Here is a 24,499-nt window from a genome sequence, read left to right as displayed (position 1 = left end):
TGCTCCTTCCCTTCCGAGCTCTCTCGTGTGCCCAAACAGGGGTTTACCCCAACATATGGGGTATCAGCGTACTCAGGACAAATTGGACAACAACTTTTGGGGTCCAATTTCTCCTGTAACCCTTGGGAAAATAAAAAATTCTGGGCTAAATAATTATTTTTGAGGCTCTGCGTTATAAACTGTAGTGAAACACTTGGGGGTTCAAAGTTCTCACAACATATCTAGATAAGTTCCTTGTGGGGTCTAGTTTCCAATATGGGGTCACTTGTGGGGGGTTTCTACTGTTTAGGTACATATGGGGCTCTGCAAACGCAATGTGACGCCTGCAGACCAATCCATCTAAGTCTGCATTCCAAATGATGCTCCTTCCCTTCCGAGCTCTGCCATGCGCTCAAACGGTGGTTCCCCCCAACATACGGGGTATCAGCGCACTCAGGACAAATTGTACAACAACTTTTGGGGTCCAATTTCTTCTCTTACCCGTGAGAAAATAAAACATTGGGGGCGAAAAGATAATTTTTTGTGAAATTTTTTTTTTTATTTTTACGGTTCTGCATTATAAACTTCTGTGAAGCACTTCGTGGGTCAAAGTTCTCACCACACGTCTAGATAAGTTTCTTAGGGGGTCTACTTTACAAAATGGTGTCACTTGTGGGGGGTTTCAATGTTTAGGCACATCGGTGGCTCTCCAAACGCAACATGGCGTCCCATCTAATTTCCAGTCAATTTTGCATTGAAAAGTCAAATGGCGCTCCTTCGCTTCTGAGCTCTGTCATGCGCCCAAACAGTGGTTTACCCCCACAGGTGGGGTATCGGCGTACTCAGGACAAATTGTACAACAACGTTTGGGGTCCATTTTCTCCTGTTACCCTTGGTAAAATAAAACAAATTGGAGCTGAAGTAAATTTACTGTGAAAAAAAAAGTTAAATGTTCATTTTTATTTAAACATTCCAAAAATTCCTGTGAAACACCTGAAGGGTTAATAAACTTCTTGAATGTGGTTTTGAGAACCTTGAGGGGTGCAGTTTTTAGAATGGTGTCACACTTGGGTATTTTCTATCATATAGACCCCTCAAAATGACTTCAAATGAGATGTGGTCCCTAAAATTAAAATGGTGTTGTAAAAATTAGAAATTGCTGGTCAACTTTTAACCCTAACAAAAATTTTGGTTCCAAAATTGTGCTGATGTTAACCCCTTACCGGCATCGGACGTACTATACCGTCCGATGCCGGCTCCCCTGCTTTGATGCAGGGCTCCGCGGTGAGCCCGCACCAAAGCCGGGACATGTCAGCTGTTTTGAACAGCTGACATGTGCCCGTAATAGGCGCGGGCAGAATCGCGATCTGCCCGCACCTATTAACTAGTTAAATGCCGCTGTCAAACGCAGACAGCGGCATTTAACTACCGCTTCCGGCCGGGCGGCCGGAAATGACGTCATCGCCGACCCCCGTCACATGTCCGGGGGTCGGCGATGCGTCTCCATTGTAGCCATAGAGGTCCTTGAGACCTCTATGGTTACTGATTGCCCGTCGCTGTGAGCGCCACCCTGTGGTCGGCGCTCACAGCACACGTGCAATTCTGCTACATAGCAGCGATCAGCAGATCGCTGCTATGTAGCAGAGCCGATCGTGCTGTCCCTGCTTCTAGCCTCCCATGGAGGCTATTGAAGCATGGCAAAAGTTAAAAAAAAAAGTTTAAAAAAATGTGAAAAAAATAAAAAAAATATAAAAGTTTAAATCACCCCCCTTTCGCCCCAATCAAAATAAATCAATAAAAAAAATATCAAATCTACGCATATTTGGTATCGCCGCGCTCAGAATTGCCCGATCTATCAAATAAAAAAAAGTATTAACCTGATCGCTAAACAGCGTAGCGGGAAAAAAACTCGAAACGCCAGAATTACGTTTTTTTGGTCGCCGCGACATTGCATTAAAATGCAATAACGGGCGATCAAAAGAACGTATCTGCACCGAAATGCTATCATTAAAAACGTCATCTCGGCACGCAAAAAATAAGCCCTCAACCGACCCCAGATCACGAAAAATGGAGACGCTACGAGTATCGGAAAATGGCGCAATTTTTTTTTTTTTTTTTTTTAGCAAAGTTTGGAATTTTTTTTCACCACTTAGATAAAAAATAACCTAGTCATGTTTGGTGTCTATGAACTCGTAATGACCTGGAGAATCATAATGGCAGGTCATTTTTAGCATTTAGTGAACCTAGCAAAAAAGCCAAACAAAAAACCAATGTGGGATTGCACTTTTTTTGCAATTTCACCGCACTTGGAATTTTTTTCCCGTTTTCTAGTACACGACATGCTAAAACCAATGATGTCGTTCAAAAGTACAACTCGTCCCGCAAAAAATAAGCCCTCACATGGCCAAATTGACGGAAAAATAAAAAAGTTATGGCTCTGGGAAGGAGGGGAGCGAAAAACGAACACGGAAAAACGAAAAATCCCCTGGTCATGAAGGGGTTAAGTAGACATGTGGGAAATGTTATTTATTAAGTATTTTGTGTGACATCTCTGTTTTAATTGCATAAAAATTCAAAGTTGGAAAATTGCGAAATTTACAAAATTTTCACCAAATTTCCGTTTTTTTCCACAAATAAATGCAGGTAACATCAAAGAAATTTTACCACTATCATAAAGTACAATATGTCACGAGAAAACAATGTCACAATCACCGGGATCCGTTGAAGCGTTCCAGAGTTATAACCTCATAAAGGGACAGTGGTCAGAATTGTAAAAATTGGCCCGGTCCATAACATGCAAACCACCTTTGAGGGTAAAGGGGTTAATAAAAGTATGCGTTTTCATGGAAAACACAAAATTGTCTGGGTGACCCTAACTTTTGAACAGTAGTGTATAGTATCTGAGTTTTACATGACTAAGCAGAATGAGAAGTTCCTGACTATAGCTACAGAAGTCTATACAGAAATGGTATGCTGCATTTTCATATGTAGTTGTGCCTAAACTTTTTGTTTGACCGGAATGGGGCGGCTAGCTCCCTCGTATACAAGTTGCCAGTTTTTATTTTGTTCAGCTAGCACCTGGACCAGGCTAGGGATGTATTTATGGTTTTGTTTTCAATGCTGTGCAACCTGTGGAAATAAACGTCACATTGTTATAACACAAAAATCCAGTGTCTGTGTGAAAGTTGTCTATTGCTCAGCAGTGAAGTGAACAGCGGCCACCAGCTTGAAGAAAGTAAAGACCATTGTAGTTAGGGAGATAAAATAGTGATCCTAAAGCAGCAGTCAAACTTGTCTACATCTATAAAATAAAATAAATATTAAAGTGCCAACAGTGTCGAACAAACAATGACAACGTGTGTCATGATAAGGTAATTCAGTACCACAATGGACATTGAGGTCAGAGCACATACAGTGACCTGACAATAACCCAAAAACATAGAACGAGCTCTGAGACGTGGAAACTCTGCTGACTGCAATCCCTAATCCTCTCCAACACACTAAAGGCAGCCGTGGATTGCGCCTAACGCTCCCCATGCAACTCGGCACAGCCTGAGAAACTAGCTAGCCTGAAGATAGAAAAATAAGCCTACCTTGCCTCAGAGAAATACCCCAAAGAAAAGGCAGCCCCCACATATAATGACTGTGAGTAAAGATGAAAAGACAAACGTAGAGATGAAATAGATTTAGCAAAGTGAGGCCCGACTTTCTGAACAGAGCGAGGATAGGAAAGGTAACTTTGCGGTCAACACAAAACCCTACAAAAACCACGCAAAGGGGGCAAAAAGACCCTCCGTACCGAACTAACGGCACGGAGGTTCACCCTCTGCGTCCCAGAGCTCCCAGCAAGCAGGAAAAAACAAAGAGACAAGCTGGACAGAAAAAAAACAGCAAACAAAATAGCAAAGCGGAACTTAGCTATGCACAGCAGCAGGCCACAGGAACGATCCAGGAGGAAACAGGTCCAACACTAGAACATTGACTGGAGGCCAGGATCAAAGCACAAGGTGGAGTTAAATAGAGCAGCACCTAACGACTTCACCACATCACCTGAGGAAGGAAACTCAAGCCGCAGTACCACTTTCCTCCACCAACGGAAGCTCACAGAGAGAATCAGCCGAAGTACCACTTGTGACCACAGGAGGGAGCTCTGCCACAGAATTCACAACAGTAACCCCCCCCTTGAGGAAGGGTCACCGAACCCTCACCAGAGCCCCCAGGACGACCAGGATGAGCCATATGAAAGGCACGAACAAGAACGGGAGCATGGACATCAGAGGCAAAGACCCAGGAATTGTCTTCCTGAGCATAACCCTTCCACTTAGCCAGATACTGGAGTTTCCGTCTTGAAACACGAGAATCCAAAATCTTCTCCACAATATACTCCAACTCCCCCTCCACCAAAACCGGGGCAGGAGGATCAACAGATGGAACCATAGGTGCCACGTATCTCCGCAACAATGACCTATGGAATACGTTCTGTATGGAAAAAGAATCTGGAAGGGTCAGACGAAAAGACACAGGATTAAGAACCTCAGAAATCCTATACGGACCAATGAAACGAGGTTTAAACTTAGGAGAGGAAACCTTCATAGGAATATGACGAGAAGATAACCAAACCAAATCCCCAACACGAAGTCGGGGACCCACACAGCGTCTGCGATTAGCGAAACGTTGAGCCTTCTCCTGGGACAAGGTCAAATTGTCCACTACATGAGTCCAAATCTGCTACAACCTGTCCACCACAGTATCCACACCAGGACAGTCCGAAGACTCAACCTGCCCTGAAGAGAAACGAGGATGGAACCCAGAGTTGCAGAAAAACGGCGAAACCAAGGTAGCCGAGCTGGCCCGATTATTAAGGGCGCACTCAGCCAAAGGCAAAAAGGACACCCAGTCATCCTGATCAGCAGAATCAAAGCATCTCAGATATGTTTCCAAGGTCTGATTGGTTCGTTCGGTCTGGCCATTAGTCTGAGGATGGAAAGCCGAGGAAAAAGACAAGTCAATGCCCATCCTACCACAAAAGGCTCGCCAAAACCTCGAAACAAACTGGGAACCTCTGTCAGAAACTATATTCTCCGGATTGCCATGCAAACGAACCACATGCTGGAAGAACAATGGCACCAAATCAGAGGAGGAAGGTAATTTAGACAAGGGTACCAAATGGACCATCTTAGAGAAGCGATCACAGACCACCCAAATGACTGACATCTTTTGAGAGACGGGAAGATCTGAAATAAAATCCATAGAGATGTGTCCAAGGCCTCTTCGGGACCGGCAAGGGCAAAAGCAACCCACTGGCACGAGAACAGCAGGGCTTAGCCCGAGCACAAATCCCACAGGACTGCACAAAAGTACGCACATCCCGCGACAGAGATGGCCACCAAAAGGATCTAGCCACTAACTCTCTGGTACCAAAGATTCCAGGATGACCAGCCAACACCGAACAATGAACCTCAGAGATAACTTTATTGGTCCACCTATCAGGGACAAACAGATTCTCCGCTGGGCAACGATCAGGTTTATTAGCCTGAAATTTTTGCAGCACCCGCCGCAAATCAGAGGAGATGGCAGACACAATTACTCCCTCTTTGAGGATACCCGCCGGCTCAGATAAACCCGGAGAGTCGGGCACAAAACTCCTAGACAGAGCATCCACCTTCACATTTTTAGAGCCCGGAAGGTACGAAATTACAAAGTCAAACGGGCAAAAAACAGCGACCAACGAGCCTGTCTAGGATTCAACCGCTTGGCAGACTCGAGATAAGTCAAGAACACCACGCGATGCTTAGCTCCTTCAAGCCAATGACGCCACTCCTCGAATGCCCACTTCATGGCCAGCAACTCTCGATTGCCAACATCATAATTTCGCTCAGCAGGCGAAAACTTCCTGGAAAAGAAAGCGCATGGTTTCATCACCGAGCAATCAGAAGTTCTCTGCGACAAAACAGCCCCTGCTCCAATCTCAGAAGCATCAACCTCGACCTAGAACGGAAGCGAAACATCTGGTTGACAACACAGGGGCAGAAGAAAAATGACGCTTCAACTCTTGAAAAGCTTCCACAGCAGCAGAAGACCAATTGACCACATCAGCACCCTTCTTGGTCAAATCGGTCAATGGTTTAGCAATACTAGAAAAATTGCAGATGAAGCGACGATAAAAATTAGCAAAGCCCAGGAACTTTTGCAGACTTTTCAGAGATGTCGGCTGAGTCCAATCATGGATGGCTTGGACCTTAACAGGGTCCATCTCGATAGTAGAAGGGGAAAAGATGAACCCCAAAAATGAAACCTTCTGCACACCAAAGAGACACTTTGATCCCTTCACAAACAAAGAATTAGCACGCAGGACCTGAAACACCGTTCTGACCTGCTTCACATGAGACTCCCAATCATCCGAGAAGATCAAAATGTCATCCAAGTACACAATCAGGAATTTATCCAGGTACTCTCGGAAGATGTCATGCATAAAGGACTGAAACACTGATGGAGCATTGGCAAGTCCGAATGGCATTACTAGATACTCAAAATGGCCCTCGGGCGTATTAAATGCAGTTTTCCATTCATCGCCTCGCTTAATACGCACAAGATTATACGCACCACGAAGATCTATCTTGGTGAACCAACTGGCCCCCTTAATCCGAGCAAACAAATCAGATAACGGCAAAGGGTACTGAAATTTAACCGTGATCTTATTTAGAAGGCGGTAATCTATACAAGGTCTCAGTGAACCATCCTTCTTGGCCACAAAAAAGAACCCTGCTCCTAATGGCGACGATGACGGGCGAATATGCCCCTTCTCCAAGGACTCCTTCATATAACTCCGCATAGCGGCGTGCTCAGGCACAGATAAATTAAACAGTCGACCCTTTGGGAATTTACTACCAGGAATCAAATCGATAGCGCAATCACAATCCCTATGCGGAGGTAGGGTATCGGACTTGGGTTCATCAAATACATCCCGGTAATCAGACAAGAACTCTGGACCTTCAGAAGGGGTGGATGACGAAATAGTCAGAAATGGGACATCACCATGTACCCCCTGACAACCCCAGCTGGACACAGACATGGATTTCCAATCTAATACTGGATTATGGACTTGTAACCATGGCAACCCTAACACGACCACATCATGCAGATTATGCAACACCAGAAAGCGAATAACCTCCTGATGTGCAGGAGCCATGCACATGGTCAGCTGGGTCCAGTACTGAGGCTTATTCTTGGCCAAAGGCGTAGCATCAATTCCTCTCAATGGAATAGGACACTGCAAGGGCTCCAAGAAAAACCCACAACGCCTAGCATACTCCAAGTCCATCAAATTCAGGGCAGCGCCTGAATCCACAAATGCCATGACAGAATACGATGACAAAGAGCAGATCAAGGTAACGGACAGAAGAAATTTTGACTGTACCGTACCAATGGTGGCAGACCTAGCGAACCGCTTAGTGCGCTTAGGACAATCAGAGATAGCATGAGTGGAATCACCACAGTAGAAACACAGCCCATTCAGACGTCTGTGTTCTTGCCGTTCAACTCTGGTCAAAGTCCTATCGCACTGCATAGGCTCAGATTTAAGCTCAGGTAATACCGCCAAATGGTGCACAGATTTACGCTCACGCAAGCGTCGACCGATCTGAATGGCCAAAGACAGACTCATTCAGACCAGCAGGTATAGGAAATCCCACCATGACATCCTTAAGGGCTTCAGAGAGACCTTTTCTGAAAATAGCTGCGAGCGCACCTTCATTCCATTGAGTGAGTACGGACCACTTTCTAAATTTCTGACAATATACCTCTATCTCATCCTGACCCTGACACAGAGCCAGCAAATTTTTCTCTGCCTGATCCACTGAATTAGGTTCATCGTACAGCAGTCCGAGCGCCAGGAAAAACGCATCGATATTACTTAATGCAGGATCTCCTGACGCAAGAGAAAATGCCCAGTCCTGAGGGTCGCCACGTAAAAAAGAAATAATGATCCTAACTTGTTGAACTGGGTCACCAGAGGAGCGAGGCTTCAAAGCCAGAAATAGTTTACAATTATTTTTGAAACTCAGAAATTTAGTTCTATCTCTAACATAGAATTCTGAACCACAAAGTCTTGAATATTTTGTACTCTTGCCGTGAGCTGATCCACACATGAAGACAGACCCTTAATGTCCATCGCTACACCTGTGTCCTGAAACACCCAAATGTCTAGGGGAAAAAAAAGGCAAAACACAGTGCAGAAAAAAAAAAAATGGTCTCAGAACTTCTTTTTTCCTTCTATTGAGAATCATTAGTACTTTGGCCTCCAGTACTGTCATGATAAGGTAATTCAGTACCACAATGGACATTGAGGTCAGAGCACATACAGTGACCTGACAATAACCCAAAAACATAGAACGAGCTCTGAGACGTGGAAACTCTGCTGACCGCAATCCCTAATCCTCTCCAACACACTAAAGGCAGCCGTGGATTGCGCCTAACGCTCCCTATGCAACTCGGCACAGCCTGAGAAACTAGCTAGCCTGAAGATAGAAAAATAAGCCTACCTTGCCTCAGAGAAATACCCCAAAGGAAAAAGGCAGCCCCCACATATAATGACTGTGAGTAAAGATGAAAAGACAAACGTAGAGATGAAATAGATTTAGCAAAGTGAGGCCCGACTTTCTGAACAGAGCGAGGATAGGAAAGGTAACTTTGCAGTCAACACAAAACCTTACAAAAACCATGCAAAGGGGGCAAAAAGACCCTCCGTACCGAACTAACGGCACGGAGGTTCACCCTCTGCGTCCCAGAGCTCCCAGCAAGCAGGAAAAAACAAATAGACAAGCTGGACAGAAAAAAACAGCAAACAAAATAGCAAAGCGGAACTTAGCTATGCAGAGCAGCAGGCCACAGGAACGATCCAGGAGGAAACAGGTCCAACACTAGAACATTGACTGGAGGCCAGGATCAAAGCACAAGGTGGAGTTAAATAGAGCAGCACCTAACGACTTCACCACATCACCTGAGGAAGGAAACAAACCGCAGTACCACTTTCCTCCACCAACGGAAGCACACAGAGAGAATCAGCCGAAGTACCACTTGTGACCACAGGAGGGAGCTCTGCCACAGAATTCACAACAAACGTGTGAATATTGTAGCAGGACAGTGCTCTGGACCAGAACCGTCACTCAAGGAGGAGCACTCGCCCATGCTCCCTAGCAACCAGAAAATAAGGAGGGTTCAGAGCCGTGAGGTGCTCAAGAGACCACTTGAGAATGCTCCCTTTAACCCCTTCATGACCCAGCCTATTTTGACCTTAATGACCTGGCCGTTTTTTGCAATTCTGACCAGTGTCCCTTTATGAGGTAATAACTCAGGAACGCTTCAACGGATCCTAGTGGTTCTGAGATTGTTTTTTCGTGACATATTGGGCTTCATGTTAGTGGTAAATTTAGGTCAATAAATTCTGCGTTTATTTGTGATAAAAACGGAAATTTGGCGAAAATTTTAAAAAATTTCGCAATTTTCACAATTTGAATTTTTATTCCGTTAAACCAGAGAGTTATGTGACACAAAATAGTTAATAAATAACATTTCCCACATGTATACTTTACATCAGCACAATTTTGGAAACAATTTTTTTTTTTTTTTTGCTAGGAAGTTATAAGGGTTAAAATTTGACCAGCGAGTTCTCATTTTTACAACGAAATTTACAAAACCATCTTTTTTAGGGACCACCTCACATTTGAAGTCAGTTTGAGGGGTCTATATGGCTGAAAATACCCAAAAGTGACACCATTCTAAAAACTGCACCCCTCAAAGTGCACAAAACCACATTCAAGAAGTTTATTAACCCTTCAGGTGCTTCACAGCAGCAGAAGCAACATGGAAGGAAAAAATGAACATTTAACTTTTTAGTCACAAAAATTATCTTTTAGCAACAATTTTTTTGATTTCACAATGGTAAAAGGAGAAACTGAACCACGAAAGTTGTTGTCCAATTTGTACTGAGTACGCTGATACCTCATTTGTGGGGGTAAACCACTGTTTGGGCGCACGGCAGGGCTTGGAAGGAAAGGAGCGCCATTTGACTTTTTGAATGAAAAATTAGCTCCACTCTTTAGCGTACACCATGTCACGTTTGGAGAGCCCCTGTGTGCCTAAAAATTGGAGCTCCCCCACAAGTGACCCCATTTTGGAAACTAGACACCCCAAGGAACTTATCTAGATGCCTAGTGAGCACTTTAAACCCTCAGGTGCTTCACAAATTGATCTGTAAAAATGAAAAAGTACTTTTTTATCACAAAAAAATTTATTTTCGCCTCAATTTTTTCATTTTCACATGGGCAATAGGATAAAGTGGATCCTAAAATTTGTTGGGCAATTTCTCCCGAGTACACCGATACCTCATATGTGGGGGTAAACCACTGTTTGGGCACACGGCAGGGCTCGGAAGTGAGGGAGCACCATTTGACTTTCTGAATACAAGATTGGCTGGAATCAATGGTGGCGCCATGTTGCGTTTGGAGACCCCTGATGTGCCTAAACAGTGGAAACCCCTCAATTCTACCTCCAACACTAACCCCCCCAAACCCCTAGCCCTAATCCCAACTGTAGCCATAACCCTAATCACAACCCTAACCGCAACACACCCCTAACCACAACCCTAACCCCAACACACCCCTAACCACAACCCTAATTCCAACCCTAAGGTTATGTGCCCACGTTGCGGATTCGTGTGAGATTTTTCAGCTTCATTTTTGAAAAATCCGCAGGTAAAAGGCACTGAGTTTTACCTGAGGATTTACCGTGGATTTCCAGTGTTTTTTGTGCGGATTTCACCTGCGGATTCCTATTGAGGAACAGGTGTAAAACGCCGCGGAATCCGCACAAAGAATTGACATGCTGCGGAAAATACAAAGCAGCGTTTCCGCGTAGTATTTTCCGCACCATGGGCACAGCGGATTTGGTTTTCCATATGTATACTTGGTACTGTAAACCTGATGGAACACTGCTGCGGATCCGCAGCCAAATCCGCACCGTGTGCACATGGCCTAATTCTAAAGGTATGTGCACACGCTGCGGAAAACGCTGCGGATTCGCAGCAGTTTCCCATGAGTTTACAGTTCAATGTAAACTTATGGAAAACAAAAATCGCTGTACACATGCTGCAGAAAAACTGCACGGAAACGCAGCGGTTTACATTCCGCAGCATGTCACTTCTTTCTGCGGATTCCGCAGCGGTTTTACAACTGCTCCAATGGAAAATCGCAGTTTTAAAATTGCAGTGAAATGCGCAGAAAAACCGCGGTAAATCTGCCATAAATCCGCAGTGGTTTAGCACTGCGGATTTATCAAATCCGCAGCGGAAAAATCCGCAGAGGACCAGAATACGTGTGCACATACCGAAACCCTAACCCTAATTCTTACCCAACCTTAGTGGGTAGGTTTTATCGCAGTGATCAAAATGCACTTGAAACGAATCTGCCGGCCGATTCGGCGGGCGCACTGCGCATGCGCCCGCCATTTTGGAAGATGGCGGCACCCAGGAAAGAAGACGGACGGACCCCGCGAGGCTCGGTAAGTATGATGGCATGGGGGCGAGGAACATGGGGGGGATGGATCAGAGCATGGGGGGGGGGGGGGGGGTAAATCGGAGCACGGGGGGGTGGATCGGAGCACCGGGGGGGGGGGGGGGTGCATTGGAGCATCGTGGGGTGGATCGGACTGCAGGGGGGGGTGGATCGGAGGTGGTTGGAGCACGGGGGGGGGGGGTGATTGGAGCATGGGGGTGAGCGGACAAGAGCACGGGGGGGGGGGGGGGAGCAGTGTAAAGGACAGATCGGAGGGCTGGGGGGGGCGATCGGTGGGGGGCACATCAGTGTTTCCAGCCATGGCCGATGATATTGCAGCATCGGCCATGGCTGGATTGTAATATTTCACCAGCTATAATAGGTGAAATATTACAAATCGCTCTGATTGGCAGTTTCACTTTTAACAGCCAATCAGAGCGATCGTAGCCACGGGATGGGGGGGGGGGGGTGAAGCCCCCCCCCCGGGCTAAACTACCACTCCCCCTGTCCCTGCAGATCGGGTGAAATGGGAGTTAACCCTTTCACCGGTTCTGAAGGGAAGCGATCATTCTGTGACACAGCATATGCGTCACAGGTCGGATTGGCACCGACTTTCATGACGCATACGCTGTGTCACAGGTCGGGAAGGGGTTAAATTACAAACCATACAGAATGCAAATATACAAAAGTCTTACCTCATACATAATTTGTCCTGATGGTAAGCATTTTCTGTCCCCAAAAGCCAACTGCAGCAAATGAAAGCTTAAATCTCTGCCACTATAGTAAAAATTAAAAGAATATGACAACATGAGTGGAGAACTAAGAAAAAAACAATTCATGTCTTAATTTTCAAATGTAAAATAATTTTGGGAAAAGGATGCAATGTTAGTAGTAGGATTTAAAAAAAATTACCTTTGACTTGTTTGAACAGCCCAAAGGTAACAGCAGTTTCGAGGGTCATTCTCAGGTTCTTGAAAAGTGACAGAAAAAACAGGAACTCTTCCCCCTTCAATTTGAACATGGTATCTTAAAAAAAAAATAAGAATACACACATTAATAACTCATTAAAATGTAGTATACAAAGTGATGTGATCTTGGATAAATGTAACTGCATGCAGAGTTGCTATAACACATCATGGCTTCTGGATATCCAGCCTGGGCACACATGATGCAGCAAACAATACAAAGCGCCCTCAGGCAAGTTTCACACAGGTTATCATTGTGGTCAGATGTTTTATGGAGAAAAATATCAAAGTGCTCAACATAGAGCCTCCAGTGCAAATCATTCTGGTGCGCATTCTGATTTTTCCAGATTCTCAGGATCATCAAAATGCTTTTCAATACAATAGAATTAAAAAAATAAATAAGCTAAACTATTAGCTTTGAAAATAGATATATTATACACACACTTTAAATCAAAGTTGCATATTAAATTACCGTATGCAGCAAAATACAGTACCAATTTTCACTAATAAAATAAAGATTTATACAGCCACAAGAGTGAAGAAACTGAATGAAAGAATGCATTTGAATATGGAAAAAAAAAAAAACAACATTACTTACTCTCGTCTTAAAGTTTTCATGTTCCATAAAGAGAGGTATCCATCAGAGAACCCAACGGCAAGGTGATTAGTTCTACTTATATAGGTGACTGTGGTGACCATGGTTCCAGAAGGCGCCAGTAACTGAAGACATAAGTGTCGTCTCTCTCGATTAGCAGCTTCCCTGAGTTTAGGGATTTCTGCAGGTATCCCACTAATGACTTCCAGGTCTACAAATAAACAGTTATAAATAAGGATTTCAATAGCAAGTCAGCTTTCCTGTACATGTTTTTAAGTGCTGAACAAAACTTTCTTGCTATTGTATGAACAGTATGATACATTTGTTACATTTTCTCTGCTGTTGCACTCTAATTTTCAATGGAATAAGTTAGTGAGTGGAGACTAGCTATGATGTCTCCCATTCAGACATGCAGGACTCTTGCTCTCCTGTCCCTAAGCAGCATTGGTGAACTAAAGGTACCTTCACACATAACGATATTGTTAACGATATCGTTGCTATTTGTGACGTAGCAACGATATCGTTAATGAAATCGTTATGTGTGACAGCGACCAACGATCAGGCCCCTGCTGGGAGATCGTTGGTCGCTGAATAAAGTCCAGAACTTTATTTCGTCGCTGGACTCCCTGGAGACATCGCTGGATCGGCGTGTGTGACACCGATCCAGCGATGTCTTCACTGGTAACCAGGGTAAACATCGGGTAACTAAGCGCAGGGCCGCGCTTAGTAACCCGATGTTTACCCTGGTTACCATGCTAAAAGTAAAAAAAAACAAACACTAGATACTTACCTAACGCTGTCTGTCCTCCAGCGCTGTGCTCTGCACTCCTCCTGTACTGTCTGTGAGCCGGAAAGCAGAGCGGTGACGTCACCGCTCTGCTTTCCGGCTCACAGACAGTACAGGAGGAGAGCAGAGAAGCAGAGCGCAGCGCTGGAGGACAGACAGCGGTAGGTAAGTATCTAGTGTTTGTTTTTTTTTAACTTTTAGCATGGTATCCAGGGTAAACATCGGGTTACTAAGCGCGGCTCTGCGCTTAGTTACCCGATGTTTACCCTGGTTACCGGCATCGTTGGACGCTGGAGAGCTGTCTGTGTGACAGCTCTCCAGCGACCAAACAGCGACGCTGCAGCGATCCGGATCGTTGTCGGTATCGCTGCAGCGTCGCTTAATGTGAAGGGGCCTTAACACCGCAGTACTGAGCAGCTCAGCTGTAAATCCAGCAATGTGGTGCTATATAAAACACTAGAAAATTGTGTCTGCCTCTATCGCTTTGCTCTACCATCCTCTTTGATTCTCCCCTCTCCAAATAGAATTTAACCCCTTCCTGCCGCAGCCCTTTTTCATTTTTCGCTCCCTTCCTTCCCAGAGCCATAACTTTATTTTTTCGTCAATATGGTCAAGTGAGGGCTTATTTTTTGCAAGACGAGCTGTACTTTAGAACGACACCATTGATTTTACCATGTCTTGTACTAAAAAACGGGAAATAAATTCCAAGTGTGGTGAAATTGCAAAAAAAAGTGCAATCCCACACTTGTTTTTTGTTTGGCTTTTTTTTCTAGCTTCACTAAATGCTACAACTGACCTGATATGATTCTCCAGGTAATTACGAGTTCAGAGACACCAAACATGTCTAGGTTATTTTTTATCTAAGTGGTGAAAAAAAATTCAAAACTTTGCTTAAAAAAAAAAAAAAAAAATTGTGCCGTTATCCGATACCTCTAGCATCTCCTTTCGTGATCTGGGGTCGGGTGAGGGCTTATTTTTTGCGTGCCGAGCTGACGTTTTTAACCCCTTCGTGACAGAGCCAAATTTTTTAAATCTGACCACTGTCACTTTATGTGGTAATAACTCTGCAACGCTTCAACAAATTCCAGTGATTGAGACTTTTTTCGTGACACATTATACTTTATGATAATGGTAAATTTCAGTCAATAGGTTTTGTGTTTATTTATAAAAAATCAAAAATTTGAGAAAAATGTTTAAAAATTAGCAATTTTCAAAGTTTGAATGATTATCCCTTTAATCCAGATGGTTATACCACAGCAAACCATTAATAAATAACATTTCCCACATGTCGGCTTTACATCAGCATCATTTGTAAAATGTTATTTTATTTTGTTAGCATTTTAGGAGGTTTAAAAATGTAGCAGCAATTTTTCATTTTTTCAAGGAAATGTAATAAATTTATTTTTTTAGGGACTTATCCATGTTTGAAGTGACTTTAGGGGTCTCGTATTGGGAAACCCCCAAACGTGATACCATTTTAAAAACAGCACCCCCTGACATATCGAAAACTGCTGTCAGGTAGTTTATTAACCCTTCAGGTGCTTTACAGGAATTAATGCAAAGTGGCATGACAAGTGAAAATGTGTAATGTAATAGATAAACCATTATTTCTTATTTTTAGTGACTCTATAGCGACAGGGTCTGTTCCGCAGGACTGGCGCATAGCAAATGTGGTGCCAATATTCAAAAAGGGCTCTAAAAGTGAACCTGGAAATTATAGGCCAGTAAGTCTAACCTCTATTGTTGGTAAAATATTTGAAGGGTTTCTGAGGGATGTTATTCTGGATTATCTCAATGAGAATAACTGTTTAACTCCATATCAGCATGGGTTTATGAGAAATCGCTCCTGTCAAACCAATCTAATCAGTTTTTATGAAGAGGTAAGCTATAGGCTGGACCACGGTGAGTCATTGGACGTGGTATATCTCGATTTTTCCAAAGCATTTGATACCGTGCCGCACAAGAGGTTGGTACACAAAATGAGAATGCTTGGTCTGGGGGAAAATGTGCGTAAATGGGTTAGTAACTGGCTTAATGATAGAAAGCAGAGGGTGGTTATAAATGGTATAGTCTCTAACTGGGTCACTGTGACCAGTGGGGTACCGCAGGGGTCAGTATTGGGACCTGTTCTCTTCAACATATTCATTAATGATCTGGTAGAAGGTTTACACAGTAAAATATCGATATTTGCAGATGATACAAAACTATGTAAAGCAGTTAATACAAGAGAAGATAGTATTCTGCTACAGATGGATCTGGATAAGTTGGAAACTTGGGCTGAAAGGTGGCAGATGAGGTTTAACAATGATAAATGTAAGGTTATACACATGGGAAGAAGGAATCAATGTCACCATTACACACTGAATGGGAAACCACTGGGTAAATCTGACAGGGAGAAGGACTTGGGGATCCTAGTTAATGATAAACTTACCTGGAGCAGCCAGTGCCAGGCAGCAGCTGCCAAGGCAAACAGGATCATGGGGTGCATTAAAAGAGGTCTGGATACACATGATGAGAGCATTATACTGCCTCTGTACAAATCCCTAGTTAGACCGCACATGGAGTACTGTGTCCAGTTTTGGGCACCGGTGCTCAGGAAGGATATAATGGAACTAGAGAGAGTACAAAGGAGGGCAACAAAATTAATAAAGGGGATGGGAGAACTACAATACCCAGATAGATTAGCGAAATTAGGATTATTTAGTCTAGAAAAAAGACGACTGAGGGGCGATCTAATAACCATGTATAAGTATATAAGGGGACAATACAAATATCTCGCTGAGGATCTGTTTATACCAAGGAAGGTGACGGGCACAAGGGGGCATTCTTTGCGTCTGGAGGAGAGAAGGTTTTTCCACCAACATAGAAGAGGATTCTTTACTGTTAGGGCAGTGAGAATCTGGAATTGCTTGCCTGAGGAGGTGGTGATGGCGAACTCAGTCGAGGGGTTCAAGAGAGGCCTGGATGTCTTCCTGGAGCAGAACAATATTGTATCATACAATTAGGTTCTGTAGAAGGACGTAGATCTGGGGATTTATTATGATGGAATATAGGCTGAACTGGATGGACAAATGTCTTTTTTCGGCCTTACTAACTATGTTACTATGTATTTTTACCACCTAAATGTCTCTAACTTCTGAACAGGTTACTACAGCCGTCAGACTCTAAGGCCGCTATTTGGTCATGAATTGCCATCGCAAACATCAGGACCACACAATCATGATCTGAGGGCACCAATTGGGATAAAGAGGAAGCCCCCACACTATGTTCACCATATATAATGATGTAGTCACTATTTACAGCAGCATCTAAGGGGTTAAACAGATTTGGACGGTGCAAACACTGATCGTGGCTTATACAGCAAGTTGTCAGCTATAGTGCACAACCGACAGATGCTAAATTATTAACTGTATGGGGAGGATATCTTATATGTCAGGTCAGTTAAAAGACGTATTGGCTGTCATTAAGGGGTTAATGATACCACTTTTGTGCAGATACGTTCTTTTCTTTTAATGCAATGTCGCAGCGACCAAAAAATGTAATTCTGGCGTTTCAATATTTTTTTCTTGCTACACCGTTTAGTGATCAGGTTAATGCTTTTTTTTTTTTTTTTTTTTTTATTGATAGATCAGGCCATTCTGAACGCGGCGATACCAAATATGTGTAGGTTTGATTTTTTTTTTTATTGTTTTATTTAGGATGGGGCGAAAGGGGGGTGATTTAAACTTTTATATTTTTTTCATATTTTTAAAACTCATGGGAGGCTAGAAGCTGGCACCACTCGATCGGCTCAGCTACATAGCAGCAATCATCAGAATGCAGACTTCGATGGATTGGTCTGCAGGCGTCACATTGCGTTTGCAGAGCCCCTGATGTACCTAAACAGTAGAAACCCCCCACTACTGACCCCATATTGGAAACTAGACCCCAAGGAACTAATCTAGATGTGTTGTGAGAGCTTTGAACCCCCAAGTGTTTCACTACAGTTTATAACGCAGAGCCATGAAAAAAAAAAAAAAAAATAGAATTATTCTTAACGTTAATTCGGTTTCTAGTAACCCACCACGACAGCACACCTGGAGGATGTTACCCCTTTCCTAATAGGGACAGGAAATGACAAGAGGTTAAATAACCCCTCCCTCATCCTCCCCTCAGTGTTATTATAAAGGACCACAGGAGAATGAATGCTTCAAATTATATTTATTATTTTCAGAACGTATATTAAGCAAAGGGAGGGATTACTCCTGCTGTCGTGGTGGGTTACTAGAAACCGAATTTACGGTAAGAATAATTCTATTTTCTCTAGTAACCCCCCACGACAGCACACCTGGAGCAGTACCCAAGAGTAATTTTTAGGGAGGGACTACAGCACTAAGGACTTTTTCTCCGAAGGCTAAGTCTTCTTTTGACATCAGGTCAAGCCTGTAATGTTTGGAGAACGTATGGACCGAGGACCATGTAGCCGCTCTGCATATTTGCTTGATGGAAGCACTGGCTTTCACGGCCCAGGAGACAGCTGTTGCTCTAGTAGAATGGGCTGTGAGCTTTCCTGGTGGTGGAAGGCCTTGAATTTGATAAGCCTCCAGGATTGCTCTTTTGATCCAATTTGCAATTGTGGATCTGGAAGTCTTCTTCCCCTTATTCTGGCCGAGAAGATGAATAAACAGATTTTGATCTTTTCTAATCTTTTCTGATGCATGAAGATAATAGAGTACCATTCTTCGAACATCCAAAGTATGGAAATGTTCCTCTTCCTCATTCTTTGGTTCTTGATAGAATGATGGAAGAATTATCTCCTGCGATTTGTGGAAATCGGAGACGACCTTTGGGAGAAAGGATGGGTCTAATCGTAGGATAAGCCTGTCCTGAAGAATCTTCATGTAGGGCTCGTTGATTGACAGGGCTTCTAGTTCACCCACTCTTCTGGCTGTTGTTATAGCTACCAGGAAGGTGGTTTTCCAAGCGAGTTTATCCATGGTTATGGAAGATAAGGGTTCAAATGGTGGCAGTGTAAGTCCTTTCAGGACTATATTCAGGTCCCAGGATGGAACTATATTTATGGGTCTTGGAGATATGCGGGATGCCGCCGTCATGAATCTTCTTACCCATCTATGGTTGGCTAAAGACTGGTCAAAATAAGAGCTCAAGGCTGCCACTTGTACCTTGAGGGTGCTGGGTCTGAGACCCTTCTCCAGCCCATCTTGTAGAAAATCCAGGATCTTGGCTAGGTTTGGTTTATCTGGGTAAGGTTGCTCAGGAGACACCATCTGATGAACGTCTTCCAGATCTTTTGGTAAATAGAATTAGTAACCGTTTTGCGACCCTCTTCATCCCTAGTAGGGACAGGAAAAAACACTGAGGGGAGGATGAGGGAGGGGTTATTTAACCTCTTGTCATTTCCTGTCCCTATTAGGAAAGGGGTAACATCCTCCAGGTGTGCTGTCATGGGGGGGTTACTAGAGAAAAAAATTTTCTCCACAAAAATTATTTTTTTTTAGCCCCAGTTTTGTATTTTCCCACGGGTGACAGGAAAAATTGGACCCCAAATGTTGTTGTCCAATTTGTCCCGAGTACGTGGATACCCCATATGTTGGGGTAATCCAGTTTAGGCGCACGGGAGAGCTCAGAAGGGAAGGAGCAGTTTTGCTTTTTCAACGCAGAATTGGCTGGAATTGAGATCGGACGCCATGTCGTGTTTGGAGAGCCCCTGACGTGCCTAAACAGTGGAAACCCCCGAATTATGCGTTTCTGCGCAGATTTTTTTGCACCATGTGCACAGCTTTTTTTTTCACATTGATTTACATTGTACTGTAAATCACAGTGCAGTTCCGCAGCGTTTCTGCTGCAGAAAAAAACGCTGCAGAACTGCACTAAATCTGCATCGTGAGCACATAACCTTACTGTAGCCTGAACCCTAGCACCAACCCTAACACATTTTTTTGAATTTTTCCCTAACTAAGGGGGTGATGAAGGGGGGTTTGATTTAGTTTAGCGGATTTTAATGATTGGCAGCCGTCACACACTGAAAGACGCTTTTTATTGCAAAAAATATTTTTTGCGTTACCACATTTTGAGAGTTTTAATTTTTTCATAGTTGAGTCCACAGAGTCATGTGACGTCTTGTTTTTTGCGGGACGAGTTGACGTTTTATTGGTATTTTTTGATCGCTTTTTATTCTGATTTTTGTGAGGCACAATGACCAAAAACCAGCTATTCATGAATTTCTTTTGGGGGAGACGTTTATACCGTTCCGCGTTTGGTAAAATTGATAAAGCAGTTTTATTCTTCGGGTCAGTACGTTTACAGCGACACCTCATTTAGATCATTTTTTAAGTTTTGGCCCTTTTATACGATAAAAACTATTTTATAGAAAAAATTATTTTTGCATCGCTTTATTCTGAGGACTATAACTTTTTTATTTATTCTTTGATGACGCTGTATGGCGGCTTGTTTATTGCGAGACAAGATGACGTTTTCAGCCATACCATGGTTATTTATATCCATCTTTTTGATCGCGTTCCACTTTTTGTTTGGCGGTAGGATAATAAAGCATTGTTTTTTGCCTCTTATTTTTACAGTGTTCACTGAAGGGGTTAACTAGTGGGACAGTTTTATAGGTCGGGTCATCACGGACGCGGCGATACTAAATATGTGTACTTTTATTGTTTTTTTTTATTTAAAGAAATGTATTTATAGGAACAATATAAAAATATATATACACACATACATCTATATACATAATTGTCTAAGGGTCATTTCCGTCTGTCTGTCTGTCCTTCTGTCACGGTTATTCGTCCGCTGATTGGTGTCGGCAGCTGCCTGTCATGGCTGCCGCGACCAATCAGCGACGGGCACAGTCCGATTAGTCCCTCCCCTACTCCCTTGCACTCACTGCCCGGTGCCCGCTCCGTAATCCCCTCCACTCACCGCTCACACAGGGTTAATGGCAGCGGTAACGGCCCGCGGTGTAACGCACTCAGTTACCGCTGCTATTAACCCTGTGTGTCCCCAACTATTTATATGCCAATGCAGCATCAATAGTAAAAACATGACGTGTTAAAAATAATAAAAAAACAAAAAACCTGCAATACTCACCCTCCGCCGCCTTTCCCGCTCCTCTGGATGCTCCCGGGACCGCGCCATTGCAAGCGGTAGCTTCTGCTAATGTCAGAAAGGGGTTAAAAAAATAACAGAATCCGTTGCCGGATTCCGTCATTTGACGGATCCGGCGCCATAGGGTTCCATTCTAGCAAACGGACGGCGACAGATCCGTCGCTGTCCGTTTTTCAAGAGACACAAAAAACTTTACTATGTCCGTTTTCTCCGGCCGCCAGAAAAACAATTTGATTGATATGGCGAAAAACGGATGAAACGTGAGGCCATCCATCGCTAATACAAGTCTATGAGAAAAAAAAAAAAAAAAAAAGGATCAAGCGGCAACTTTGGCCAGATCCATTTTTTTTTCCCAAAATTTGCAGGATTGTGACTGATGGCAAAAAAACGATGTGTGAAACCAGCCTAATCTGATACCTCAATGAGCTGGTGAGCTGTCTTTTTCACCAAGATACAATTTATCTTTTTTTTTTTTTTTCATAGGGAATGGTGCGTTTGAGAAAAATCTCATCACCCTCAGATGGCACTTCCAGCATTTACAGTCATTGCTAGCACCAAGAACCCCTAGGAGAGCTATGCTGTACGGATATTACAACCAACACAATTTATTCCCAGGTACTGGGGAATAATGCCCGATAGTTGCAAAATGTTTGCAGGAAAGGAAAATACCCAAATTACTTACCGGTAATCGCTTTTTCCAGAACCAATGACCACACATCTAAGAGAGGTGCTTGCCCATCACGGACAGGAAAGTTACTGAAATAAAAGGGCAGTTCCGCTCCCCCACATCAGTTGGATTAGAGAGCAAGACCTCCAAACCATTATATATACACAACCAACACCAATTATAATTTCACCCAACACTAACTTAAATTCTATAGTGAACACCAAACATAGTGAAAAGGGGTGGTGGAGAATATGAGGATGCTGTCATGGGTTCTGAATAAACCGATCACGAGTATTGGCATTTTCCCTTCACATATTACAGCACACCTGAGAGATTTATAGAGAAACAAGTCACATCAAGGCGGGACCACTGCTTGCAGCACCCTTATACCAATAGTTATGTCAGCAGAGGATAGAACCAGTCTATAGTGCATAAAGAATGTTGAAGGTGAGGACCAAGTTGTGGCCTTACAAATCGGGTCAATGGATACCTCAGCCTTTTCTGCCCAGGAGGCCGCAACAGCTCTGGTGGAATGAGTCTTAGGCTGCCGCCACACTAGCAGTATTTGGTCAGTATTTTACATCAGTATTTGTAAGCCAAAACCAGGAGTGGGTGATAACTGCAGAAGTGGGGCATATGTTTCTATTATACTTTTCCTCTAATTGTTCCACTCCTGGTTTTGGCTTACAAATACTGATGTAGAATACGGACCAAATACTGCTAGTGTGACGGCAGCCTTAGGCTGTGTGCCCACGTTGCGTTTTTTGCCACAGCGGAAAAGCTTAAACAAATGCTAGAAAACACATTCCCATGCAATCCTATGCTGCAGAGTTTCCTGCTGCAGAATCGCATAGCGGTAAAATCCGCTGCATGTTTATTATTTCTGCGGAATCACGGAAATTCCGCATCCATAGGATTGCATTGAAACGTTCACCTTATGCACAGGGCTATGCCCATCATGCGTAAAGTGAGCGCTTCATGTGCGGATGGTACCCAGGGTTTGGAGGAGAGGCCCTGGGTACAATATTCCTGTAAAAAAAAAAGAAAAAGAATTAAAATAAAAAATAGGGATATACTTACCTTCTGATGGCCCCAGGAGTGCTCCCGCCTCTCAGCAGTGCACACGGTGGCTTCCGTTCCCAGGGATGCATTGCGCGAATCACCTGAGATGACGTCACGGTCACGCGACCGTGACATCAGAAAAGTCCTTCGCACAAAGCATCCCTGGGAACGGAACGTACCTGGAGCGCCGCTGAGGAGATCGGGGACTGTTGGAAGGCGAGAATAACTTTTTTCTTTTAATTATTTTTAAAATTCTGTCTTTTACTATTGATGCTGCATTTTACCCGCGGCAGTGAGTTGCGGAAATGCTGCGGACATTTCCACAACGTGGGCACATAGCCATAGGGCACACGTGGCAGATTTGCTCTTGTAAAAATTTGTGCGGATTCTTCCTCTCTTGGCAGAAAACGCAGTTGAATATCAGCACGTTTTTGATGTGGATTTCTATGCGGATTTGACTGCATTTTTGTAAGCTAAACACAAAAAAAAAAAAAAGAATTGTGATGTAATTTCCTAGCCCAACCTCTTCTTTTACATTCTCCATTGAAGACCATAATATAATTACCGTATATACTCGAGTATAAGCCGAGATTTTCAGCCCATTTTTTTGAGCTGAAAGTCCCCCTCTCGGCTTATACTCGAGTCATATACCGGGAGGTCAGCAGGTGAGGGGGAGCGGGGGCTGTGTAGTTATACTTACCTGCTGCGGCGCGGTCCCTGCAGTCCCTGGCTTCCCCGGCGCTGCAGATTCTCCCTGTACTGAGTGGTCACATGGTACCGCTCATTACAGAAATGAATAGGCGGCTCCACCTCCCATAGGGGAGGAGCCGCATATTCATTGCTGTAAATGATCGGTAACTGTGACCGCTCAATTACAGGAAGAAGCTGCAGCGCCGGGGAAGCCAGGGACTGCGCCAGGAGCAGGTAAGTATACGGGGAGCGCAGCGCTGCGCGATATTTACCTGCTCCTCGCTCCGGTGCGGCTCCGTCTGCAGCGTCCTCTAACAGTGACGCTCAGGTTAGAGGGCGCTGTGACGTAGTCAGTGCGCGCCCTCTGCTGAGCGTCAGCGCTGGAGACGGAGCCGCACGAGGAGCAGGTAAATATTGAAAGCGCCGGCGTCCTGAGCAAGAGAGGGGAGTATGTGATTTTTTTTTTTTTATTGCAGCACCAGCAGCATTCTATATGGCACAGCATTATATAAGGAGCATCTATGGGGAAATAATGAACGGTGCAGAGCAATATACCGTATATGGGGCACAGCTTTATGTGGAGCATCTATGGGGCCATAATCAATGGTGCAGAGCAATATATATGGGGCACAGCTTTATAAGGAGCATCTATGGAGCCATAATGAACGGTATAGAGCATTCTATATAGCACAGTTGTATATGGAGCATCTATGGGGCAATAATGAACGGTATCGAGCACCTATTTTTATTTTTGAAATTTACCAGTAGCTGCTGCATTTTCCACGCTAGGCTTATACTCGAGTCAATAAGTTTTCCCAGTTTTTTGTGGCAAAATTAGGGGGGGTCGGCTTATACTCAAGTATATACGGTACATACCATGTTCTAATATAATGTATACACACAAAACATTTAAGTGAATATATAAATAGCCTGAGGTTTGTGTCCAACCTGCAGTAGCCAGATGTTACAGCATAGGGGATGGGACACTATGCATGCACCAGCGCCCGTGGCTTACCTGTGGAGACAGACATGCGGCGCATCTTTCCATACAGCAGCATATCAATTTAAACATCCCCGTACAATGTATTGGGC

General features: G+C 43.9%; 1 protein-coding gene across 5 annotated transcripts in view; it reads right to left on the bottom strand.

Annotated features, from left to right (window-relative positions):
* The window catches only part of AHCTF1 (AT-hook containing transcription factor 1), a 328,409-nt gene that overhangs the window by 253,700 nt on the left and 50,210 nt on the right, over window positions 1-24,499 (bottom strand). For all 5 annotated transcript variants that reach the window (XM_069769303.1, XM_069769301.1, XM_069769302.1 and 2 more), the window contains exons 5-7: window positions 13,092-13,299; window positions 12,441-12,554; window positions 12,224-12,305 (exon numbers count right to left, since the gene is read on the bottom strand). In XM_069769303.1, coding sequence (XP_069625404.1) covers window positions 12,224-12,305; window positions 12,441-12,554; window positions 13,092-13,299 — 404 coding nt within the window. The remainder of the gene's footprint in view (window positions 1-12,223; window positions 12,306-12,440; window positions 12,555-13,091; window positions 13,300-24,499) is intronic.

The sequence above is a fragment of the Ranitomeya imitator genome, chromosome 5 (assembly GCF_032444005.1).
Source record: "Ranitomeya imitator isolate aRanImi1 chromosome 5, aRanImi1.pri, whole genome shotgun sequence".
Lineage (NCBI taxonomy): Eukaryota > Metazoa > Chordata > Amphibia > Anura > Dendrobatidae > Ranitomeya > Ranitomeya imitator.
This window is presented reverse-complemented; position numbering and strand designations above follow the sequence as displayed.